This window comes from Cervus elaphus, chromosome 9, assembly GCF_910594005.1.
Source record: "Cervus elaphus chromosome 9, mCerEla1.1, whole genome shotgun sequence".
Classification (NCBI taxonomy): domain Eukaryota; kingdom Metazoa; phylum Chordata; class Mammalia; order Artiodactyla; family Cervidae; genus Cervus; species Cervus elaphus.
In genome coordinates, this window is record NC_057823.1 from 95,368,645 (window position 1) to 95,388,606 (window position 19,962).

Consider the following 19,962-nt stretch of genomic DNA (forward strand, 5'->3'; position numbering starts at 1 on the left):
AAGTTAAATGAGACAGTGTGGAAAATCCTTCAAAACTAGGTGCAATACAAACATTAGGTATATGTGAGCATACAAAAAGATAGCTTTCTTTAAAATTTGATACTGGTATAAATGGAGAAAATTCATGTTCGAGAATTGAATAATACTGAATTCATTCATTTTAGTTTCTAAATTTTGGATAAAAGAATATGTGAAACAATTTCCTATTGAAAATAAAGTTCACTTCTTCTCCCTTTCCTCCCAACCCATGTTTTAACTCACTTACTGCCTAAAAGTTAGGGTAGGTTCACCCACTCTTGATTGTGTGTGCGTGCTAAGTCTCTTCAGTCATGTCCAAGTCTTTGTGACCCTATGGACCACCAGGCTTCTCTGTCCATGTGATTCTCCAGGCAAGAATCCTGGAGTGGGTTGCCATGCCCTTCTCCAGGGGATCTTCCTGATCAAGGGATTGAACCCACATCTCTTATGTCTCCCGCGTTGGCAGGCAGGTTCTTTACCACTAGCACCACCTGGGAAGCCCAGTTCCAAAAAGAACATGCCAGGAAGAACAGAGCCACACAGACCTCCCTGGAATCCACCATCTTCTCCACCCCTCTTCGGTCGTTCTGAACAGTGTTGTAGGACGTGTACACCCGGGGCTGTTTCATATGCTCTGGCTGGGAAGAGGTCCCGTGCAGGATCAGCTTCCAGTTCACGATTCTTCCTTCATTTTGCATTCTTCCAGACTAACGAATAAGCATACATAATGTTAGTGTGTGTTCTGAGCAGTATAAATAAACGGCTTCAAAACAGCTGAGAGATTTTATAGTGAAAACCTAATTTTCAAATTCTGTGCATTCTGTGTGTAGGGCTCTGTGTGCAAAGACGTAAATCACTAGACTCATTCTTGCTATGAAAACAAATAGCTGACAGGTTCAGAGGTTTACAAACTGGTTGTTTTTAATTTAAAAAGGAGAACTCCCTGCATGAACCTGTAGCCTGCCAGGCTCCTCTGTCCATGGGATTTTCCAGGCAAGAATACTGGAGTGGGTTGCCACTTCCTACTCCAGGGGATGCTCCTGACCCAGGGATTGAACCCCCATCTCTTGCATCTCCTGCATTGCTAGGCAGATTCTTTACCACTAGCACCACCTGGGAAGCCTTGCCCCCTGCAGACTGTCATAGTAAAGCTGGTGAAGCATCCACAGCCATGCTTGTGAATACAGCTGATTCTGGTGTCTGAGTAGCTCTTGTGGCTGGCTGTGTTCTGACATGGAAACTTTTGTCTCACAGACTGTCACGATGTGTATCAAAATATTTTTTCTTCCTTATTAGATGGCTGGTGCCTAATTTTTTAAAAAAATATTATCTTTATAGCCAAGTGGGCAGAGCTTAAAATATATATACCTTCTCCTTGGCCTCTCTAAAGAGGATCAAAGTTCCTTTGGGTCCTTACTGATGCACTAACTTTAAAAGTGCTTTGGAGTGTTTAAAAGTGAGCTTGTGGTTCAGTATCCTTTCATTCACACTTACCATGTCTGTAATTCGCAAAGTCCAAGTGCCTATGGGATTCTCTCCCCATGTGTGAACAGACATGAAGTCCCAGTTCTTAAAGCCATTGGGAGATGTGTCCCGCTCTCTTTCAGCCAACAGTACAGTGCTGGTTCCTGTTTTCATGCAAGAAACACAAGTTAATGAGTGTAATGACAGAATTGATAGTAGGACACACTCCAGCATTTGATAACTAAAAATGAAAGTGGGAGAGATAAGCCTTCTTAATTTTCCCTTTGGATATAATGCCAGGATGGCAACATTCCCAAGGGAAAAAAAGTTTATTCACAGTACTTAGTGCATTGCCTGGCATATAATAAGTTCTCAGTAAATATCCTAGAAAAATAAATAATGGATGGATATATTGAGTAAGGTTTATTTGAATAAGGAGAACTCAGAGAACTATGTTTATAAACTACATTAAAGAAGAGAGTCAGAGACCTAACATACATATTAATGGAACTATCATTTTGAAGTTTAAGATAAAAATTTTAAAATTTAATAGGTTCCTGGGTCTATAATGTAGCATAGACATAATAAAACCATGTATAATTTACTAATCTCTTTTGATATAAAAATTCCTAGTAAGAGTTACTGTAAATTTTCACATCCAAGTTCTCTATAGATCAGTAAATAATATTTTCAAGAGAAAATGTCTATGAAAAAGCATTCTACCAATATTTGGGGCCAGTTCCCAGATATTAAGAAAGCATATTTCCAAAATTAACAGAGCCAGCTCCAAACCTCTAGTAAGTTCATATTCCAGAAGGATGTTATAGAGATAGCTCATCTTTTTCATACATCACTTAAGTAATTGAATTTAGTCAGTTGAATCCTGCTGAAGTATAAAAAAGGATTGGGATAGCTTCTCCTGGTTGGATTGTAGCTTATATTTCACAAACTCTTTACCACCCATGATCTTGTTTGATTTAGTAATCTTTCAGGAAAAGACAAATGTCAATATATCATATCATATGCCCTTAATTATGTAATTGTGGAAGATTCTTTAGTCTTCTCAACTCTTGTAGATCAGAATTCTCAGTTGTTTAATTAATTTCTTGGATGTGTCTGATGTATCTGTCAGTTTAATTATTACACTAACTTTCACTAATGAGAGAAATGAATGATATAGATCAGTGACTTGGGAAAATGCACACAGTTTGAAAATGCATAACTCAGAGCATTTATAAATTGGTATTATTTGAGTAAACATCATTCTTTTCTTATGTAAGGATCAGTTGAAATGAACAGGGTAGAGTTCTGATGCCAAAAAACACAAAGCATATTTTTTAAGACCTGAAAGTATTTATTGAAAGACTTAGGCCTATATATAAGCAAAAATCAATCATTGATTTGAAATCATTTAATATATGCTTAAAAATTTAAACACATAGTTTAGAATAAATTGAATTTTTTTTTTTAAACTTACCAGCGGCTGAAGTGAGGGTGACATGAAGGTCTCCTCTGCGGGAATATTCAATTGTTGCTTCAAACTGCACATGTTCCAGTGACTTGATAGCATTTTCTTGACCTTCACAAGCTCTTGTTGGAATTTCTATGATGACTTCTCCATTAGCTTTCAGGGCTCTAAATACATTAAAGAATCATCAGTGAACAAAGTTGTATCTCTTCCTTACATTTTATGGAAATGTATACACAGCACTCTAAAGTAGATACTCAGCTAGGCTTGTTATCTCTGTTATGAGTAGAACCCCATGAAGACAGACAGATAAATCGCTGGAGGAGGAAATGACAACCCATTCCAGTAATATTGCCTGGAAAATTCCAAGGACAGAGGAGCCTGGCAAACTACAGTCCATAGGGTCTCAAAGAGTCAGGACTGAGCATGCAAGCACGCATACATACAGATAAATAGAACAGAGTAGAAACCCCAGAAATAAACCCACCAATTAGACCTGAAACTGTAAAACTTCTAGAAGAAAACATAGGGAAAAAGTTTCATGACATTGGTCTTGGCAGTGATTTAATGGATCTGACAATAAAAGCACAGGCAGCATCACCCTCAATGGTGAAAAATTGAAAGCATTTCCCCTGAAATCAGGAACAAGACAAGGGTGCCCACTCTCACCACTACTGTTCAACATAGTGTTGGAAGTTTTGGCCACAGCAATCAGAGCAGAAAAAGAAGTAAAAGGAATCCAGATAGGAAAAGAAGAAGTGAAACTCTCACTGTTTGCAGATGACATGATCCTCTATATAGAAAACCCTAAAGACTCTACCAGAAAATTACTAGAACTAATCAATGAATATAGTAAAGTTGCAGGATATAAAATTAACACACAGAAATCCCTTGCATTCCTATATACTAACAATGAAAAAACAGAAAGAGAAATTAAGGAAACAATACCATTCACCATTGCAACAAAAAGAATAAAATACTTAGGAGTATATCTACCTAAAGAAACAAAGGACCTATACATAGAAAACTATAAAACACTGATGAAAGAAATCAAAGAGGACACAAACAGATGGAGAAACATACCGTGTTCATGGATTGGAAGAATCAATATTGTCAAAATGGCTATTCTACCCAAAGCAGTCTATAGATTCAATGCAATCCCTATCAAGCTACCAACGGTATTTTTCACAGAACTAGACCAAAGAATTTCACAATTTGTATGGAAATACAAAAAACCTCGAATAGCCAAAGTAATCTTGAGAAAGAAGAATGGAACTGGAGGAATCAACCTGCCTGACTTCAGACTCTACTACAAAGCCACAGTCATCAAGACAGTGTGGTACTGGCACAAAGACAGAAATATAGACCAATGGAACAGAATAGAAAGCCCAGAGATAAATCCACGAACCTATGGACACCTTATCTTTGACAAAGGAGGCAAGGATATACAATGGAAAAAAGACAACCTCTTTAACAAGTGGTGCTGGGAAAACTGGTCAACCACTTGCAAAAGAATGAAACTAGAACACTTTCTAACACCATACACAAAAATAAACTCAAAATGGATTAAAGATCTAAATGTAAGACCAGAAACTATAAAACTCCTAGAGGAGAACATAGGCAAAACACTCTCCGACATAAATCACAGCAAGATCCTCTATGACCCACCTCCCAGAATATTGGAAATAAAAGCAAAACTAAACAAATGGGATCTAATGAAACTTAAAAGCTTTTGCACTACAAAAGAAACTATAAGTAAGGTGAAAAGACAGCCCTCAGATTGGGAGAAAATAATAGCAAATGAAGAAACAGACAAAGGATTAATCTCAAAAATATACAAGCAACTCCTGCAGCTCAATTCCAGAAAAATAAATGACCCAATCAAAAAATGGGCCAGAGAACTAAACAGACATTTCTCCAAAGAAGACATACAGATGGCTAACAAACACATGAAAAGGTGCTCAACATCACTCATTATCAGAGAAATGCAAATCAAAACCACAATGAGGTACCATTACACACCAGTCAGGATGGCTGCTATCCAAAAGTCTACAAGAAATAAATGCTGGAGAGGCTGTGGAGAAAAGGGAACCCTCTTACACTGTTGGGGGGAATGCAAACTAGTACAGCCACTATGGAAAACAGTGTGGAGATTCCTTAAAAAACTGGAAATAGAACTGCCATATGACCCAGCAATACCACTTCTGGGCATACACACTGAGGAAACCAGATCTGAAAGAGACACGTGCACCCCAATGTTCATCGCAGCACTGTTTATAATAGCCAGGACATGGAAGCAACCTAGATGCCCATCAGCAGATGAATGGATAAGGAAGCTGTGGTACATATACACCATGGAATTTTACTCAGCCGTCAAAAAGAATTCATTTGAACCAGTCCTAATGAGATGGATGAAACTGGAGCCCCTTATACAGAGTGAAGTAAGCCAGAAAGATAAAGAACATTACAGCATACTAACACATATATATGGAATTTAGAAAGATGGTAACGATAACCCTATATGCAAAACAGAAAAAGAGACACAGAAATACAGAACAGACTTTTGAACTCTGTGGGAGAAGGTGAGGGTGGGATGTTTCAAAAGAACAGCATGTATACTATCTATGGTGAAACAGATCACCAGCCCAGGTGGGATGCATGAGACAAGTGCTCCGGCCTGGTGCACTGGGAAGACCCAGAGGAATCGGGTGGAGAGGGAGATGGGAGGGGGGATCGGGATGGGGAATAAGTGTAAATCTATGGCTGATTCATATCAATGTATGACAAAACCCACTGAAATGTTGTGAAGTAATTAGCCTCCAACTAATAAAAAAATTAAAAAAAAAAAAGCACAGGCAGCAAAAGATAAATAAAAATAAACAAGTAGGACCACATCAAACTAAAAACCTCTGCACAGTAAAGGAAACAAACTGAAAAGGCAACTTAAGAACAGTAGACAATATGTGATAAATGATTATTCTCTAAAATACATAAGAACTCCTGTAACTTAATAGCAAAAATCCTAACAATCTGATTCAAAACAATGAGCTGAGGACCTAAATAGACATTTCTCCAAAGAAGACATACAAATGGTCAATAGATATGTGGGGGGTGGGGGGCAAAGTTCACCATAATTAATCATCAGGGAAATTCAAATCAAGACCCAAATCAAGATACCCATCAAGATCAGGACAACTATTACTTAAAAAAATAAATAAACAAGAAAAGACAAGTGTTGGTGAGGTTGTGGAGAAATTGGAGCTCTTGCATAGTTGGTGGGAATGCAAAATGGTGCAGCCAGTATGTAAAACACTATAAAACTTCCTTAAAAAAGAAAACTACCATATGATCCAGCCAATCTCACTTCTGGATATTTACTCAAAATAATTGAAATCAGGGTCTCAAAGAGTTACTAGCATTCCCATGTTCATTGCAGTATTATTCTTAATAGCCAAGATGTGGGGACAACCTAGATATTCCTCAATAGATGAATGGATAAAGAAAATATGACATTTATATACAATGGCACATTAGCTTTAAAAAAAGGAAATTCTGCTATATGTGACAGTATGGATACAACGTGAGGACATTATGCTGAGCGAATGAACCAGTCACAGGTAGATAAATATTGTGTAATTCTATTCATATGAGATGTCTAAAATAGTTGAATTCGTAGAATCAGAGAGTGGAATGTTGGTTACCTTGGGTTTGTTGGGGTGAGGGATGGAGAGTTACTAATCAGTGGGCATCAAGTTTCAGTTAAGCAAGATGAGTAAGTTCTAAAGATCAGCTGTGCATTATACCGATAGTTAACAGTTATGTATTGTACACTTAACAATTTAAGGAGGTAGATCTCATGTTGAGTTCTGAACATAAGAGAAGAAAAGTAAATGGTAAGGAACACAAACACAGATACTTGAATGCAATAAACTATTTGTTATGGCATCAAATTCAAGCAGGTTTGTCTTATATTAATCCAAAAATGGTCCATTACTGAAACATACCTTTTTCAGAAATGATTTTACCCCCCTAATGCATGCCCTCCAAGCCTCCCACCCTTGGGTATTTTGTATGAGTGTACCTTCAGTGTAACTGTGGTTGTCTTGATACCAGATTCTGCTTCTGCACCTAGATGTATATTCTAAATGAAATATAGACAAGTATATTCTAAACGAAAGCCTTGGGGCATAAAGCCAGGTTCTTTTGGAAGTAGGTTTTGGGTAACACTGGTTGGCAATTACTGCATCTCATCAATTCTAAGGTGCACTAAAAAAAACCCCACATTTTAACATCTTTGAATTGGGGATGAATTTTAATAAATTGATGATTTGTAATAGTTTAATTGGCAATGATTTTTCTTAGTGGTCTATAGGACAGTGCAGCACATTCAGTTCAGTCACTCAGTCATGTCTGACTCTTTGCAACCCCATGGACTGCAGCACGCCAGGCTTCCCTGTCCATCACCAACTCCTGGAGCTTGCTCAAACTCATATCCACTGAGCCGGTACACATTAGCTTACTGCTATATTGTTAGAGGTGGGCTATGAAAGAAAAATACAACTGTGTTAACATGATTTGCACATCTTTGGTCTCTGTGACCTCTCATGGAGCCACAGGAAACGCTGGCAAATGCCATCCCCATCTACTTCAGAAGTGTAGGTGAAAAAAATTAGGCAGAGTGACAAGCATCATAGCAACAGTGCTATGGCACACAATTGTTTAAAATTCCTGGAGACACTTACCTGGGCTCAAAGTCATTGTCCTTGACAACACATTCCTTCTTCTCAGGCACACTGCTCCAGGTCCTGGGATCAGCCAGATCCACCAGAGCTTTGGCATTTAGCAGCCCGAATCCAAATCTACTGTTCACCATCAAGCCTGCTCCGTTCTTTTTCCACCCAGGGTTATTGGCCAATGGGTCATACTCAGAGGTCCATACAACCAAGTGCTGCATATCTCGCCAGGTGAGATTTGGACTAGAGGAGGAGTGACCGAAAGAATGTTCAGGGACAAAAAGGATTTTCCTTGCAAATGCGAGTGTTAAAAGCAAGCATCTCCATCCAGATGGTAAGGTGTCCTTTGCAACTGTACCTCTGTAATTTTAGTGTGTATCACTATTGGCATATCTCTCATTCAGAATTAAAAATACAGTCTTAGAAATTATTAAATTTTGGTTTTCAGTACTGTAGAAATGTAGGACCAAGTTCTAATGACTTACACTTGACTGGAGCAAAAATTAAAAATGATGACACTTCTTTGTGTCCTCCAGTCTTATGCTATCTGTTAACGACCTTAGAATTTTCAACATTATGAACCCACAGTCGAGGTCTTGACTTCCTTCTTAGGAAGACTCAGATTTAGACATAGACTGGTTACCCACTCCTAAATATTTTTTTGTCTCTCTCTTTTTTTAATATGGCAAAAGTGTCAAGAAGCTCTTAGCGACTTGAGATCATTCTTACAAGGCACCATGCTGAACGCAGCAGGAATATGCAAGGAAGTAGTTCATGGCTTTAAGAAGCTTCAGTCAGTTCAGTCGCTCAGTCATGCCTGACTTTTTGTGAACCCGTGGACTGCAGGATGCCAGGCTTCTAATCCAGTAAAAGAATTAAGTCTTTTTAGTAACTATATCTACTGAATCCTGTATTCATAGCATAATGCATTGTTGGACTTTGAAGGAGAAATAATTCTTTGGGGATGGAAGGGTTCTAGCAAGGCTCTTCTAGGAGGAAATATTTTGAGATGAACTTTAAAGGATGGGTAGAACGTTAAGAGTCGGAGAAGGCAATGGCAGCCCACTGCAGTACTCTTGCCTGGAAAATCCCATGGACGGAGGAGCCTGGTAGGCTACAGTCCATGGGGTCGCTGAGAGTCGGACACGACTGAGCAACTTCACTTTCGTTTTTCACTTTCATGCATTGGGGAAGGAAATGGCAACCCACTCCAGTGTTCTTGCCTGGAGAATCCCAGGGACGGGGGAGCCTGGTGGGCTGCCGTCTGTGGGGTCGCACAGAGTCGGACATGACTGAAGTGACTTAGCAGCAGCAGAACGTTAAGAAGTGGAGAGAGATGAGGCAATGGAACAAAACCTCAGAGCAGGGGATGTATAGGATATGCCCAGAGTACAGTAACAGTCTGGTTTACTGGAGCAGGGAAGAGGCGAGGAGGATCACTGAGCCATGTGGTGAGGACCTTGAATGCCAGGAAAAGGAGCTTATACTCTATCCTTTGGGCAAGGGGGCGCCATCGAGGATTTTTGTGCAATGAAATGGTATAATCAGAAGTCTTGGTAAAATTAATTTAATAGCAACATAAGGATAAATCAGAGGTGCATGGGAGTGTTGGGCCTGTTAATAATGAAGACGAAGCCTTCCCTGATCACCTTATTTAAGATTTCAACTCCCCCCAAATACTCCTATGCTCTCTTATCTTGCTGTACTTTTTTTTTCTTTTATAGTGCTTATCATCTTCTAACATACTGAGCAACTCATTTGTTTTGTGTGTTATTAGCGTCTGTCTCCCCTTCTAGAATCAGCAATGAAAAGGGCTGAGATTTTTATCCTTCTTGTTCTCTGACATGCACCAACCAGTCAGAAGAATGCCAGGCACAGGGTATGTGCTGGGTAAATATTAGCTGGTTGTATGGTTGAACGTGTCTAAGTGTTAACTAGCCTTAAATACAATTTTAAAACTTACTGCCACTAGTCATTAGAAATCTTTCATGATCTCAGGCCTTCCCTTAGCTTTGAGACCTGCAAGCCTTATTTAGATAAATAAATGCCTAAGCATTGAGTCCTCCAGGGTTCTGTCTTACCACTAGGTTGTGAAACAGCCAACAGGGGAATCTGGCTCAATTTGCTGTTTTCTCCCCAGAGCTGGTCATGGACTGGTTTAACAATCCGCTGGGGACAACAGGGGGCAGTGCACATTCCAGGGAGGAGTCTGCTCCTGGTTAAAATCCCAGTCCTCACAACAAGCTCTACAAAGTCTGCATCTGGTGGCCTCGGGGGCACGCTGCCCTCTGCATTCCAGCCTGGGTGCCAAGACCACGCATCACCCTCTCTGAAGGGAGCTGTACTCAAGGCCTCTGGTCCTCCTCTCCCAGCAAGCTCTTAGCATATTTACATTCCTGGGCCTTCTTATCTGAGGTCTTGGGCACCTCGGCCAAGGCCTCCTGATGGGCGACAGAGGGGGAAACCTTGAAAACTCCTCTCCCCACTCTGACTCAGTGCCCAGGACTTCTCCACTTCCAGCCTTCCCCCTCACCCCCACCCTATCCCAGAGTCCATAAAACCAGAGGCTTGCGTTGGCTCCCTCAACAGTGAGACAACAAGCCCCCATGTCCAAACTTTTAACCTGACCTTCAGCTGATGCCCTTTCCATGGGAGAGGGTGGGGGGCAATGGAACAGGGAAAGTTGGTGTTTTCTCTGGTTTTAGACTCTGGCTTATACCTTCACGGTAAGTGACTGAAGGCTTAACTCTTTCATTTTTGGTGTGTTACTTTAAAGCTGCTCTGACACCTAGCAGCTTAATATTCCCTCTCTCTGCTCAGCTGAGCTCCTGACAAATGTAATGCTTCAACCCAGGGAGTGACTGATAGAGCCCTTGGAAAGACTCTAGTTCAGTGATTCTCCAAGGTTCGAGGCTGCTTGCATCATAATCACCTGGTACACTTGTAAGTAATGAAAATTCTTGAGTCCCACCCTGAACCTGCTGAGCCAAAATGTCTGAGGGTAGGGAGTGATTTCATATTGGAAAAAGCTGTCTAGCCAGTTCTGCATTACAGCTACAATAATAGGAGTTGAAAGAAAGAATACAAGTACATGTCTAATTAAGGTAATTAGAAGTCATTGGGGTCAGAATCATGGCATCAGAATGGGGAGTAGTAAAAAGCACATTAAATTATATTCTGTTACTAAGGACCTGTGTGACCTTAAGCAAGCCACTTCATCTCCCTGGGCCTGAGTGGACTTACTTCTAAGATAAGAGGTCAAGTATGACAGTCTGACCTCCAATCTGCCCAATATCACATATATTATACTTCATTGTAGATCTCATATCCACATTGGCCATCCCACGTTGAGGAATAATTAACTAGCTGAGCAGAAATGGCTGTTTTCTCCATGTGGAAACTAATTCTGACCTATGTAGCATGTTATTGAAATTCTTGCTTCCTTCTAGTTCTTTAAAAGGAGTTTTAGGTAAAAGCCTCTTACCAAAGGTAGTCTCATCAAGGTTGTCTATGGGCCACATGCCCGTTTACCCCTTGGACTCTCAGTGGGTGTGGGATGTGTGTGTGTCTGTGTGTGTGCGTGTGTGTGTGTGTGTGTTGGGATGAGGATAGGTACTAAGGAGGTATAAGTCATGGTCTTAGCATGATAATCATGCTAATCAAACACGAAGCAGATTTCTATAGTTAGGGCATTGGTTTTTTATTCAGTTGCAGGTTTTGTTTTATTTTTGATTATTTTCTTTTACCTATTCTTTGAAAAATATCCAAAGAGGCTTCATTGTCAGGCAGTTAGGAAAATTAAGGCTATTTCTCTAACAGAGTTATTTTTCATTTGAGTGATTGCATTTCATAATGTGAAAAGGACCTTCTAACAGTAGTGCATCTCATTCCTGACAGCCTTCCTCTGTTAATTAGCATCTCGTTCATCAATGGCATCCACAATAATTAAATTTTTTAAAATCTGCATTGGTTTGCTAATCAAGGATATGTTTACAGAAAATAAGGGCTTTGCAATTAAACATTGAAATTAAGCATTGCTTCTAATTAGGAGAGTGTAGGTAAAGTAATCTGGAGACAAAATTCTAAGATGAAAAAGTCTGAGTCTACCTGGTTTAGCCTGTAATCACAACTAGGTAAGCCTGGACGTTAAAGATTTTAGTCATTTCTTGGTTACATTTCCCAACCTCTCTAAGTCTCAGTTTCATCCTTAATAAAATGCCACTAATGATTTATATGTCACAAGGATGTTGTAAGAATTAGAGTTAGCATTGTATATAAAGAGATTAGCACAGGTTATGGCCCATAGTAGTAGCCTGATAAATGCTGAATGCTGTTATTCATGATAAATTTAACCCAGAGTTGTTTTTCATCCTCCATGGTTGTTACTTAAGGAGGAACACATGGTTAAATGATTCTCCCAATCATGTTTGTCTACAGACTCTTCTAGAAATTCTGGCATTCAGACTTTCTGAAATAATCATCTTGGTATAGACAACTGAATAGAGCAAAGCAAACTGTCCATCTGAGAACAGACATCTCAATAATTTGTATGTACTTTGGAAGGAAGTTTATAAATGTTAAGATAGATTATGTCCATTTTACTGATGACTGAATCAAAATGAAAGGAATTAAATTCTTACTATGTGCACCAGGGAGATCATAGACTCTTAATGTCTCTTAAATCATGAGCAGCATGAGAATCTGATGGAACCTCAAACCATTCTCCCCAAAATGCCAGACATACACTCTTAAACATTTCTGCATCTAGTTGCAAAGAAGTTCGTGGATCCCATATGTTTTCTAACAATCTGTGGAGCCCCTGCTTTATAAAGTAATCCATTAGGAATTGACTGAGATTAATGAGGCTAGATCATCCTTAGATAATTTTCTCTTTATACTGAAAGAAGTTTGAAATTTTAGAAATCAGAGATGAAAATTTTAAAATTTCAGTTCTTAGTCAAAATAACATTACATCTGTTCAGTTAGATGAACGTTTCTACTATTCTGGTCACTAGACAAGATGGTTAGGTCTGGCTGCTTATATTTGCATGCATCTGATAGGTGTTGGATAGGGAAGACAAGATTTTTAAGGATAGTTTTCTTCTAAAAGCTCCCTGGAGCTAAAGCTTATATCCTAAAATCATAAATAACATGCTCTTTTTTCACCACCTGTGTAACTATTTGCCTTCATAGGACCTTACTTCTTCCACTCTGTACCTCTTCCCATCAATCTCAGCCATTCATGTGAGATGATCTATATAACACCTTCAATTTCAAATTGGAGGATCCTTTTAAAAGGAAAAGGCTAGAAAAAAAAAGATCTGATCTGACCCCTATAGATGATTTATAGATGATAAATTGAGCACTCAGTTGGAGATTAATTTGCCTAAGGTCACATAGCTAGTGGTATGCCTGGGACTTGAAGCCAGGTGTTCCTTGCCCTTTTCACTGCTTAGATTATCTTTCCTTAAATTTGGTTTGGGACTGCCAATGCTAGTCTTACTTTGGGCCTGTAGACTTCACTCTGTCCATCTGTTAAAACTGCTTTCTGTCCACCTGTTAAAACTGAACTCAGATTCTGAGCACGGCTTTTCTGCTGGACCCAAGAGCTTCAGATTTGCTTGTTTCTGATTGAGTATCTGGATTTGCTCTTCCCTAATCAGATATCTTTCCAACTCCTCCAAGTAGGTAGGCTTTGGTACGAGCCTCACTCGGCCTGTCTTGCTTAGCTGCCGTGGCCATCATAACTGAGATACCAGAGACTAAACCACAACTCCACAGGTGGCCACAGGGATCCTGGAGTGATGCTGGGCTCTCTAGCCACTGCACATCTTTTCCAGCTATGGCCCAGGCCAAGGTGCTCTGTTCTTCCTCTACCGTGAAACTTATCTACTGAACATGACATGAGGGGACTGCTTTGTCTTTTCTGTAGAGAATATGGATGATGTTCTAGGATAACCTTCCTAATAGGAAGGATAATAGTAATCTATAAGTTTAAACACTTCCTCTAGCACTCAACCATAGCACCTGACTTAACATTTAAAGATTTCTCACCACACACATCAGAAAGCAGAAATAAGGATGAATAAAAAGGTGTGGACATACAGTGTGAGACAGACTTTTTTCCCCCTCCGTATTAAGTATTAGACTATTGAATAACTATTTTGAAGGGGAAATGTTGCTAGATCCCTTTTTGGTAGCATACACTAAAATAAATTCCAGGGGGATTTAGAAAATAAATATCATAAAGAAACATTAATAAAAGATACATAAATGTATATTTATATAATTTGGGGTTGTGAGGATTTTCCTGAGCATAAAAAAAGGGAAAAAAAAGAACTTAGAGACTGATAAAGGTAACTGTATACATAGTAACTTCATTAAATTAAAAATTACATGTAAATAAAATTAAGAGGTAAATGTCAACTAACCAAGCATTAGTAGCTTTTCTAACTAAGACCATAAAATAAAATCAAGGTCATAAACAGCAATCATAGATGATAAATGGCAAAAGAATATAAAATATTGATGTTCATTAGTAATGAAATAAAAGCATGTAAAGATGAGATGCCATTTTCACCTATCAAAGTAGCAAACATTTTAAAAGATAATAAATACAGGTTTGATAAGGGTTTAGGAAACTGGCACTTTCACACATATATTGCTGATGGGAATATAAAATGGTACAGTCTTTTGAGACTAACTTGACAATATGTATCAAGATCACTAAAGCATGCATTCCCTTTGATGCCAAAATTTCAGTTGTAATTGTCTATCTCAAGGAAATTATCAGAAACAGTAACTGATATGGACAAGGGTGTTTAAGCATGAATGGCTTTAGTAAGATTTGCATTTATATAATGGTATACTACAAAAAAGATAAAAGTCCTGTTTTTAATTCTTATGTCCCCTGATGTGTTATGTCAGCTCTAGGACTGGGCTTATACAACCTATAAAGAAAAAGGATATTTTTAAAAACATGTTATTCCTAATACTACCCACAGGAAACTATCTGGACAAAGTCTGCCTCGGTGGGAATAACCAGAAGTGAGAAGGCCTTAGAGCTGAGTGGGAGGAAGGCATGGGTTTTTAAAGGTCAGGGAAGATTGATTTGGATGTGAGAAAGTACTCTTAATAGAGACACACTAAAAAATTTACAGACTAGTGTGTGAATTAAGATCCCAATTTTGCAAGACAAGTGTGTGCATGAAACCTACCTCGAGATGTTAACTGGAAGAGAACTTACTATTTTTGGTAGTTTTCTACTATAGCCGTATATTCAGAAAAGAATGTATGCTATTTAAAAAGAAGGAGAAGCAGCTTTTTACAGGTGATTAGATGCTTTCTGGGCCTTACTTTGCTTCCAGGGCCAGAGCGAAGATGCCGGCGGCCAGGGGTGCAGAGGCCGAGGTGCCCGTGTGGGTCTCCGTGCAGTCATTGTGCAGGTCAGCGCTCGTCTAGGGGGCATCAGGAGAGAAAGAAACGTGGGAGAACATGTGAGGTGTGTGATCCTGTCCCCGGGGGCTAACCCTACCGAGGGCTGCATCCGCTCTGATCAGGAAGCCCAGCTGATTCGATTCCCTACTTCCTCCTCTGAACCACAGGCGGATGTTTGCCATCTGCTGATATTTTAGCTCCCTCTCCTCTATATGCAACTTGTCTATAATTCTGGCATCAGAATGCCTTTTCTGGGGATGAAGTCCTCCCACTGTGAATTTTTTTTTTTTTTCTCTACTGAGATTCCCAAATGAAATGCTGTCTGTAAAAAAGGGACTGTTTCAGAATCACTGTGAATCATGCTGGCCCATTAATCATCAGGTCCATTGTGTTTGGCCTGACATATTTAGAAATTTTGCCTCACGCCCAATTCCCCATTGCCTTCAGATTGACATTTGACTGCCTCTTCAGCAAAAGGAAGATGTGCTGATTTTGGCCACTTGGACTACTTGCGCAAAACGTGTTGAGTGTGTTTCGCTTGCACGCACTGTTGATGTCTTCTGATGGCCAGGAGTTAGTGTCATATTGGTACTTTGAAAATGGTGAGTTTTTCAAATGCAAGTGTGCTAGACACAGATCTGGGCTCAAATTCTAAACCTGCCACTCAGTAGATGCGTCCCATGGGCAAGTCACTTGGTTTTCTGTCTGTCAGGTGAGGTTGATATTTCTTGACTCAGATTTCTGAAACTGAAATGAGATCCTGTCTGTGAAGGCAAATTTTCACACAGTGATATTACACGTAAGGAATTACCCAGGCTAATTTTAGCTTACTGAAGAGGTTGCTGAAACGAAGGGAAAAAACCAAAAAGACTTCCAATTAGTCTTCCTTAAGGACCACAGTGTTGTTTGAACCAGAAGCTGGGCCAAAGGATTGCTAGCAAGACACCCACCCAGGCTCTTGCACTGTGATTTTTAGCTAGAGATTTCAATGTGTGGGAGGGAAGTGTAAAAAAATAATTTGTTCCATTATCACCTCCTTTGGCTTCCCGCTTGGAGTCGCTGAATATCTCAAGTGATAGTGGCTCTGTTCCTCCGAGGCCTGCGGAAGCAAGTTTGCCCTTTTTACCTGTTGACGCAAGTAAGCCCCCAGAGATGACTGTGCTGAGGAAGAGGTTTGCGTAAGATAAAGGCTGTGTTACTGCAACTGTCTCAAATAGAAGCCACCAGCTGTCTCTTCTATGGCTGGTGTACCTAAAGAGGGATCGTTACAAAGATACAAATTCTTCCTCTTGCTTCAGAGCACAGTGGCTCAGATGAGGGTCTGTCTATGAAATGGTGACTCTGAAATGGACAACAGGCCATTTTTTTTTTTTTTGAAAAGCTACTCTGGACATCCATGGGATCATTAAGAGCCAGAGGCTGTGCATGCAAGCAGGACACATGTCTCATAGGCTTCTTTCAAAGGCTCTAAGTTATCTCTGCTGTCAAGAGCCCCTGGGTAGAATGTCACCGTCTCTGAGTAATTGAAAATACCAGAATGAGAGGCAGGCCAGGGCTTCCGATTGAGACCCCAGTTTTACTTAACTAGAGTAGGTTGCAGAGACAGAGTTCTAGCAGAGGGATCCTGCATGAAGATCTCAGTTCTGACAACTGTGTTGAGATGCCATTAATATGAATTTTACACACATTCCAAAGGCCAATTATTAGGGGGTTGACCCACAATCTAATTGGATCTTGACCTATTACTTTGAGATTAAGATCTGCATGCTTTAGCTAGTTGGTTCTTCTCTGTGTCAGCAGTTAAGTTTGAGGCTTTACATTTTAAATTAAAAGTGCCTCTCTTTGTTCTCAAAGCCCCCAAATGGCCCTTCATCATCATGCCCTTGAAGGGAAATCCAATAATTGCCCTTGGCAGTCTGACTCATGGAAGAGAAGGCACAGCCAAGCGTGGGCTGGAGATGCTCTCTGAGCATATAACCTTCCTAAAGCTGCTTATTCGGATGCTAAGTTCACCTCAGGGGAAACTTAGGCTGTTATTTTCCTGTAGGTTGTCCATTCTTAGGAGACATAGCTGGTGCATGCTCTGTACTTTTATCATCTGCTAAAGGGCAAGTCAGACATTCTCCCTGCTATTACAGGATCAACAAGTACCAGGGTGATAAAGCCCCCACAACTCTGAAATCTCCTTTAAGGCCGTTTTCAGAGAGGCATCGCACAAGCCGAAGAGACATTTGGAGTCTCGGTAGTTGAATGACAAGTTGGTGGCTTCTCAGGGCTGAGTTTAGACATGACCGAGAGGCAAGAGCATCTTGGCAGATGTATCGCTATCCCTGAGAGAGAAGCCTTCCCAATACATACCCACCCTTCAGGTCAGTAACGTGCAAGTCTCCCCAACTGAGACAGGAAGCTTAAGCAAATCCATCTGACCCAAGGATCCTTTGGAAGGCGAACTGCGCTCTCCTACCTAAGCAGAGAGAGGCAGACAGAAGCAGCTTACGATTCGCTGGTCGGTGTAGTCGCCGCTGCTGTAAGAGGTGGCCAGCGTGGAGGAGCACTTCTCTGCGTACCAGGGGGAGAGGCCTTGCTGCGAGGCACTGCTGATGGAGATGGTGTAAATGCTGTCCGTGTAGCCGTCGCAGTCACAGTTGTCGCCCTGACGCCCCCCGTTCCCGGAGGCCCAGACGAAGATAGAACCCTTTCCTTGTCTCCCCTAAAGGAAAAGCCAAAATTTACCACGTCTGTTATCATCTGCTGAGGTCGCTGTCATCTCCCAATAAAGCCCCCAACAAGAATATAAATGCATGCATGAAGTTCTCAGAGACAGGAATTTGATCAGTTTCATCTCCAGGTCCTCCAGTAGGAGGACTCTCCCGAGACTGTGTGTTACAAGCCCCTGGTGGGCTCTGGCCTGCTGGTCCTCCTCCATCCTTCTCTCTGGGATGGCACAGGGTGAGGACTTTTCTTTTCTTTTTTTTTTTTTCCTTTATTATGTGGATTCTGGCCTTTAGCACTCACTCATTTTTTTTTTTTTTGGCCACTCCCTTGGCTTATGTCACTCCATTTGAGTCTTTGAACTTCCTCTCTTCCTTTCTGCTTGAATCTTCTGGCTGACTGATAGTGTGACAAAATCAGGCATTATTCAGATCTGCTTTGCAGCTGCGTTAAAAGGGACTCATCAATTGAATGGAACTCGTCAAGGCTACTCTTTCTATGGTTTTTCAATTTGTGCTCTCCAAAGTTTCTACTTTTGTTTCATCCTGTGCAGAACTGGGCCTTAGAATCTTGGCAAGGATGCCGTCAACCCCAGTGTCAGAGCAACACAATCAAGGCAAAAGTGTCCGTCCTGCACGTGAAGAGAGGGAGGCGGCACATTGCTGAATTGAAGGGTGCCTTTTCAGAGTATCTGAAAGAAGTCCGGGGAGTAGTGTACCTAGTGTATACATTCAGAAGCAGCAGGAAAATGAGGACCTAGCCAGACTATTTTTTTAAAGTAAATATTCTAAGAGGAATGAATATCTGTTGAACATCAGGCCCAAATGGGGAAGACATTAACTTCCATCCCTCTGAAGAATGATTTGGTTCTCTAAATGCAGTTCAAATCATTAACAGCAATGAGAAATTCACAACCATTTCTTTGCACATAAGCCAAGTGTTCTTCCCTTCTCTTCTTATTCCAGTGGTCAGGTTTCATTTCAACTGGGTCTGCGTTAAGCATCTCACCTGTTTGACACCATATTCAAAAGCCTTCTGGGCCAGTCGGCCAGGCCCCTCCACAGTTTTCCCATCATCGTTGGGGCCCCAGCTCGCACTGTAAATATCCACATGCCCAGGATTAAATCCAATTGAGCTGGCTTCAATAGCATCGGTCACAATGCCATCTAGCATTCTTATGCCTGAACAGCAAAACAGACAAATACAAAATATGTTGATGTCACTGTGTGCATGCAGGATGGCACAAGGCTCTTATTATTTTATGTTTCAAAGGACTCTCCAAAGAGTCAAAGAGAGCATAACCATTGTATGTCCCAAATGCCTGTGACCCAGCTGCAAACAGCGCCACGGGAAGATCCCAGTCACTGCCTCCAGAAGCCTTCTTCATCTGCCCTTGAGGTAACTATTTGTGCTATGCAGTGGGCACGGTTGTTGTCGATTATAAAAATGTCATGGGTGTGCAGACACTGCTGTATTTAAAATGGGTAACCAACAAGGACCTCCTGTGTAGCACAGGGAACTCTGCCCAGTATTGTGTGGCAGTCTGGATGGGAGGGGGGTTTGGGGGAGAACGGATACATGTGTATGTATGGCTGAGTCCCTTCGCTGTTCATCTGAAATGATCACAACATTGTTTGTTAATTGGCTATACCCCAATACAAAATGAAAACTTTTATAAAAAGCTAAAATATAATCAGTAAGAATAAAGGCTTATTTTTCCACTGGAAAAAAATGTCTCCCCTCCCCCTGCTGACCTAATAACCTGAAAAAGACGGGATAGTTTTCAGAAAGAGGCATCAAACAACCCTGTGTCAACATGCCTGCTCATGACTGTACCATGAACGGCTATGGCCCAGCCAGAGCTTTACAAAGGGCTCCATGTGAGAAACCGTGCAGCTTGAGAAGACCTACCTACAAAAGGAGACTAACAAATAGGGAAAGAACTCCTGTTTCTAAGCACTGATTAAAAATAACCCAGAGGCCCTTCTTTTATGTGTTTGCTAAGAAACATTTGCAAAGGAACATGCTTCCTTTTCTCCTAAATAACATCAAGGATGAAATCATTGCCATGGATTTCACTCCTGAGGGGGAATCATTTTTCATCAGGAGAAGGCAGATGCAGTGGCTCAT

General features: G+C 40.7%; 1 protein-coding gene and 1 long non-coding RNA gene across 17 annotated transcripts in view; one reads left to right on the forward strand and one right to left on the reverse strand.

The window, feature by feature from the left end:
• Nucleotides 1–19,962, forward strand: part of LOC122700630 — a 526,773-nt gene that overhangs the window by 326,617 nt on the left and 180,194 nt on the right. The gene's annotated exons all lie outside the window — the stretch shown is intronic.
• The window catches only part of PCSK1 (proprotein convertase subtilisin/kexin type 1), a 42,604-nt gene that overhangs the window by 2,877 nt on the left and 19,765 nt on the right, over nucleotides 1–19,962 (reverse strand). For all 3 annotated transcript variants that reach the window (XM_043913676.1, XM_043913675.1, XM_043913677.1), the window contains 7 exons: nucleotides 18,841–19,013; nucleotides 17,618–17,830; nucleotides 15,040–15,140; nucleotides 7,693–7,926; nucleotides 2,960–3,117; nucleotides 1,513–1,646; nucleotides 564–725 (listed from right to left, as the gene is read on the reverse strand). In XM_043913676.1, coding sequence (XP_043769611.1) covers nucleotides 564–725; nucleotides 1,513–1,646; nucleotides 2,960–3,117; nucleotides 7,693–7,926; nucleotides 15,040–15,140; nucleotides 17,618–17,830; nucleotides 18,841–19,013 — 1,175 coding nt within the window. The remainder of the gene's footprint in view (nucleotides 1–563; nucleotides 726–1,512; nucleotides 1,647–2,959; nucleotides 3,118–7,692; nucleotides 7,927–15,039; nucleotides 15,141–17,617; nucleotides 17,831–18,840; nucleotides 19,014–19,962) is intronic.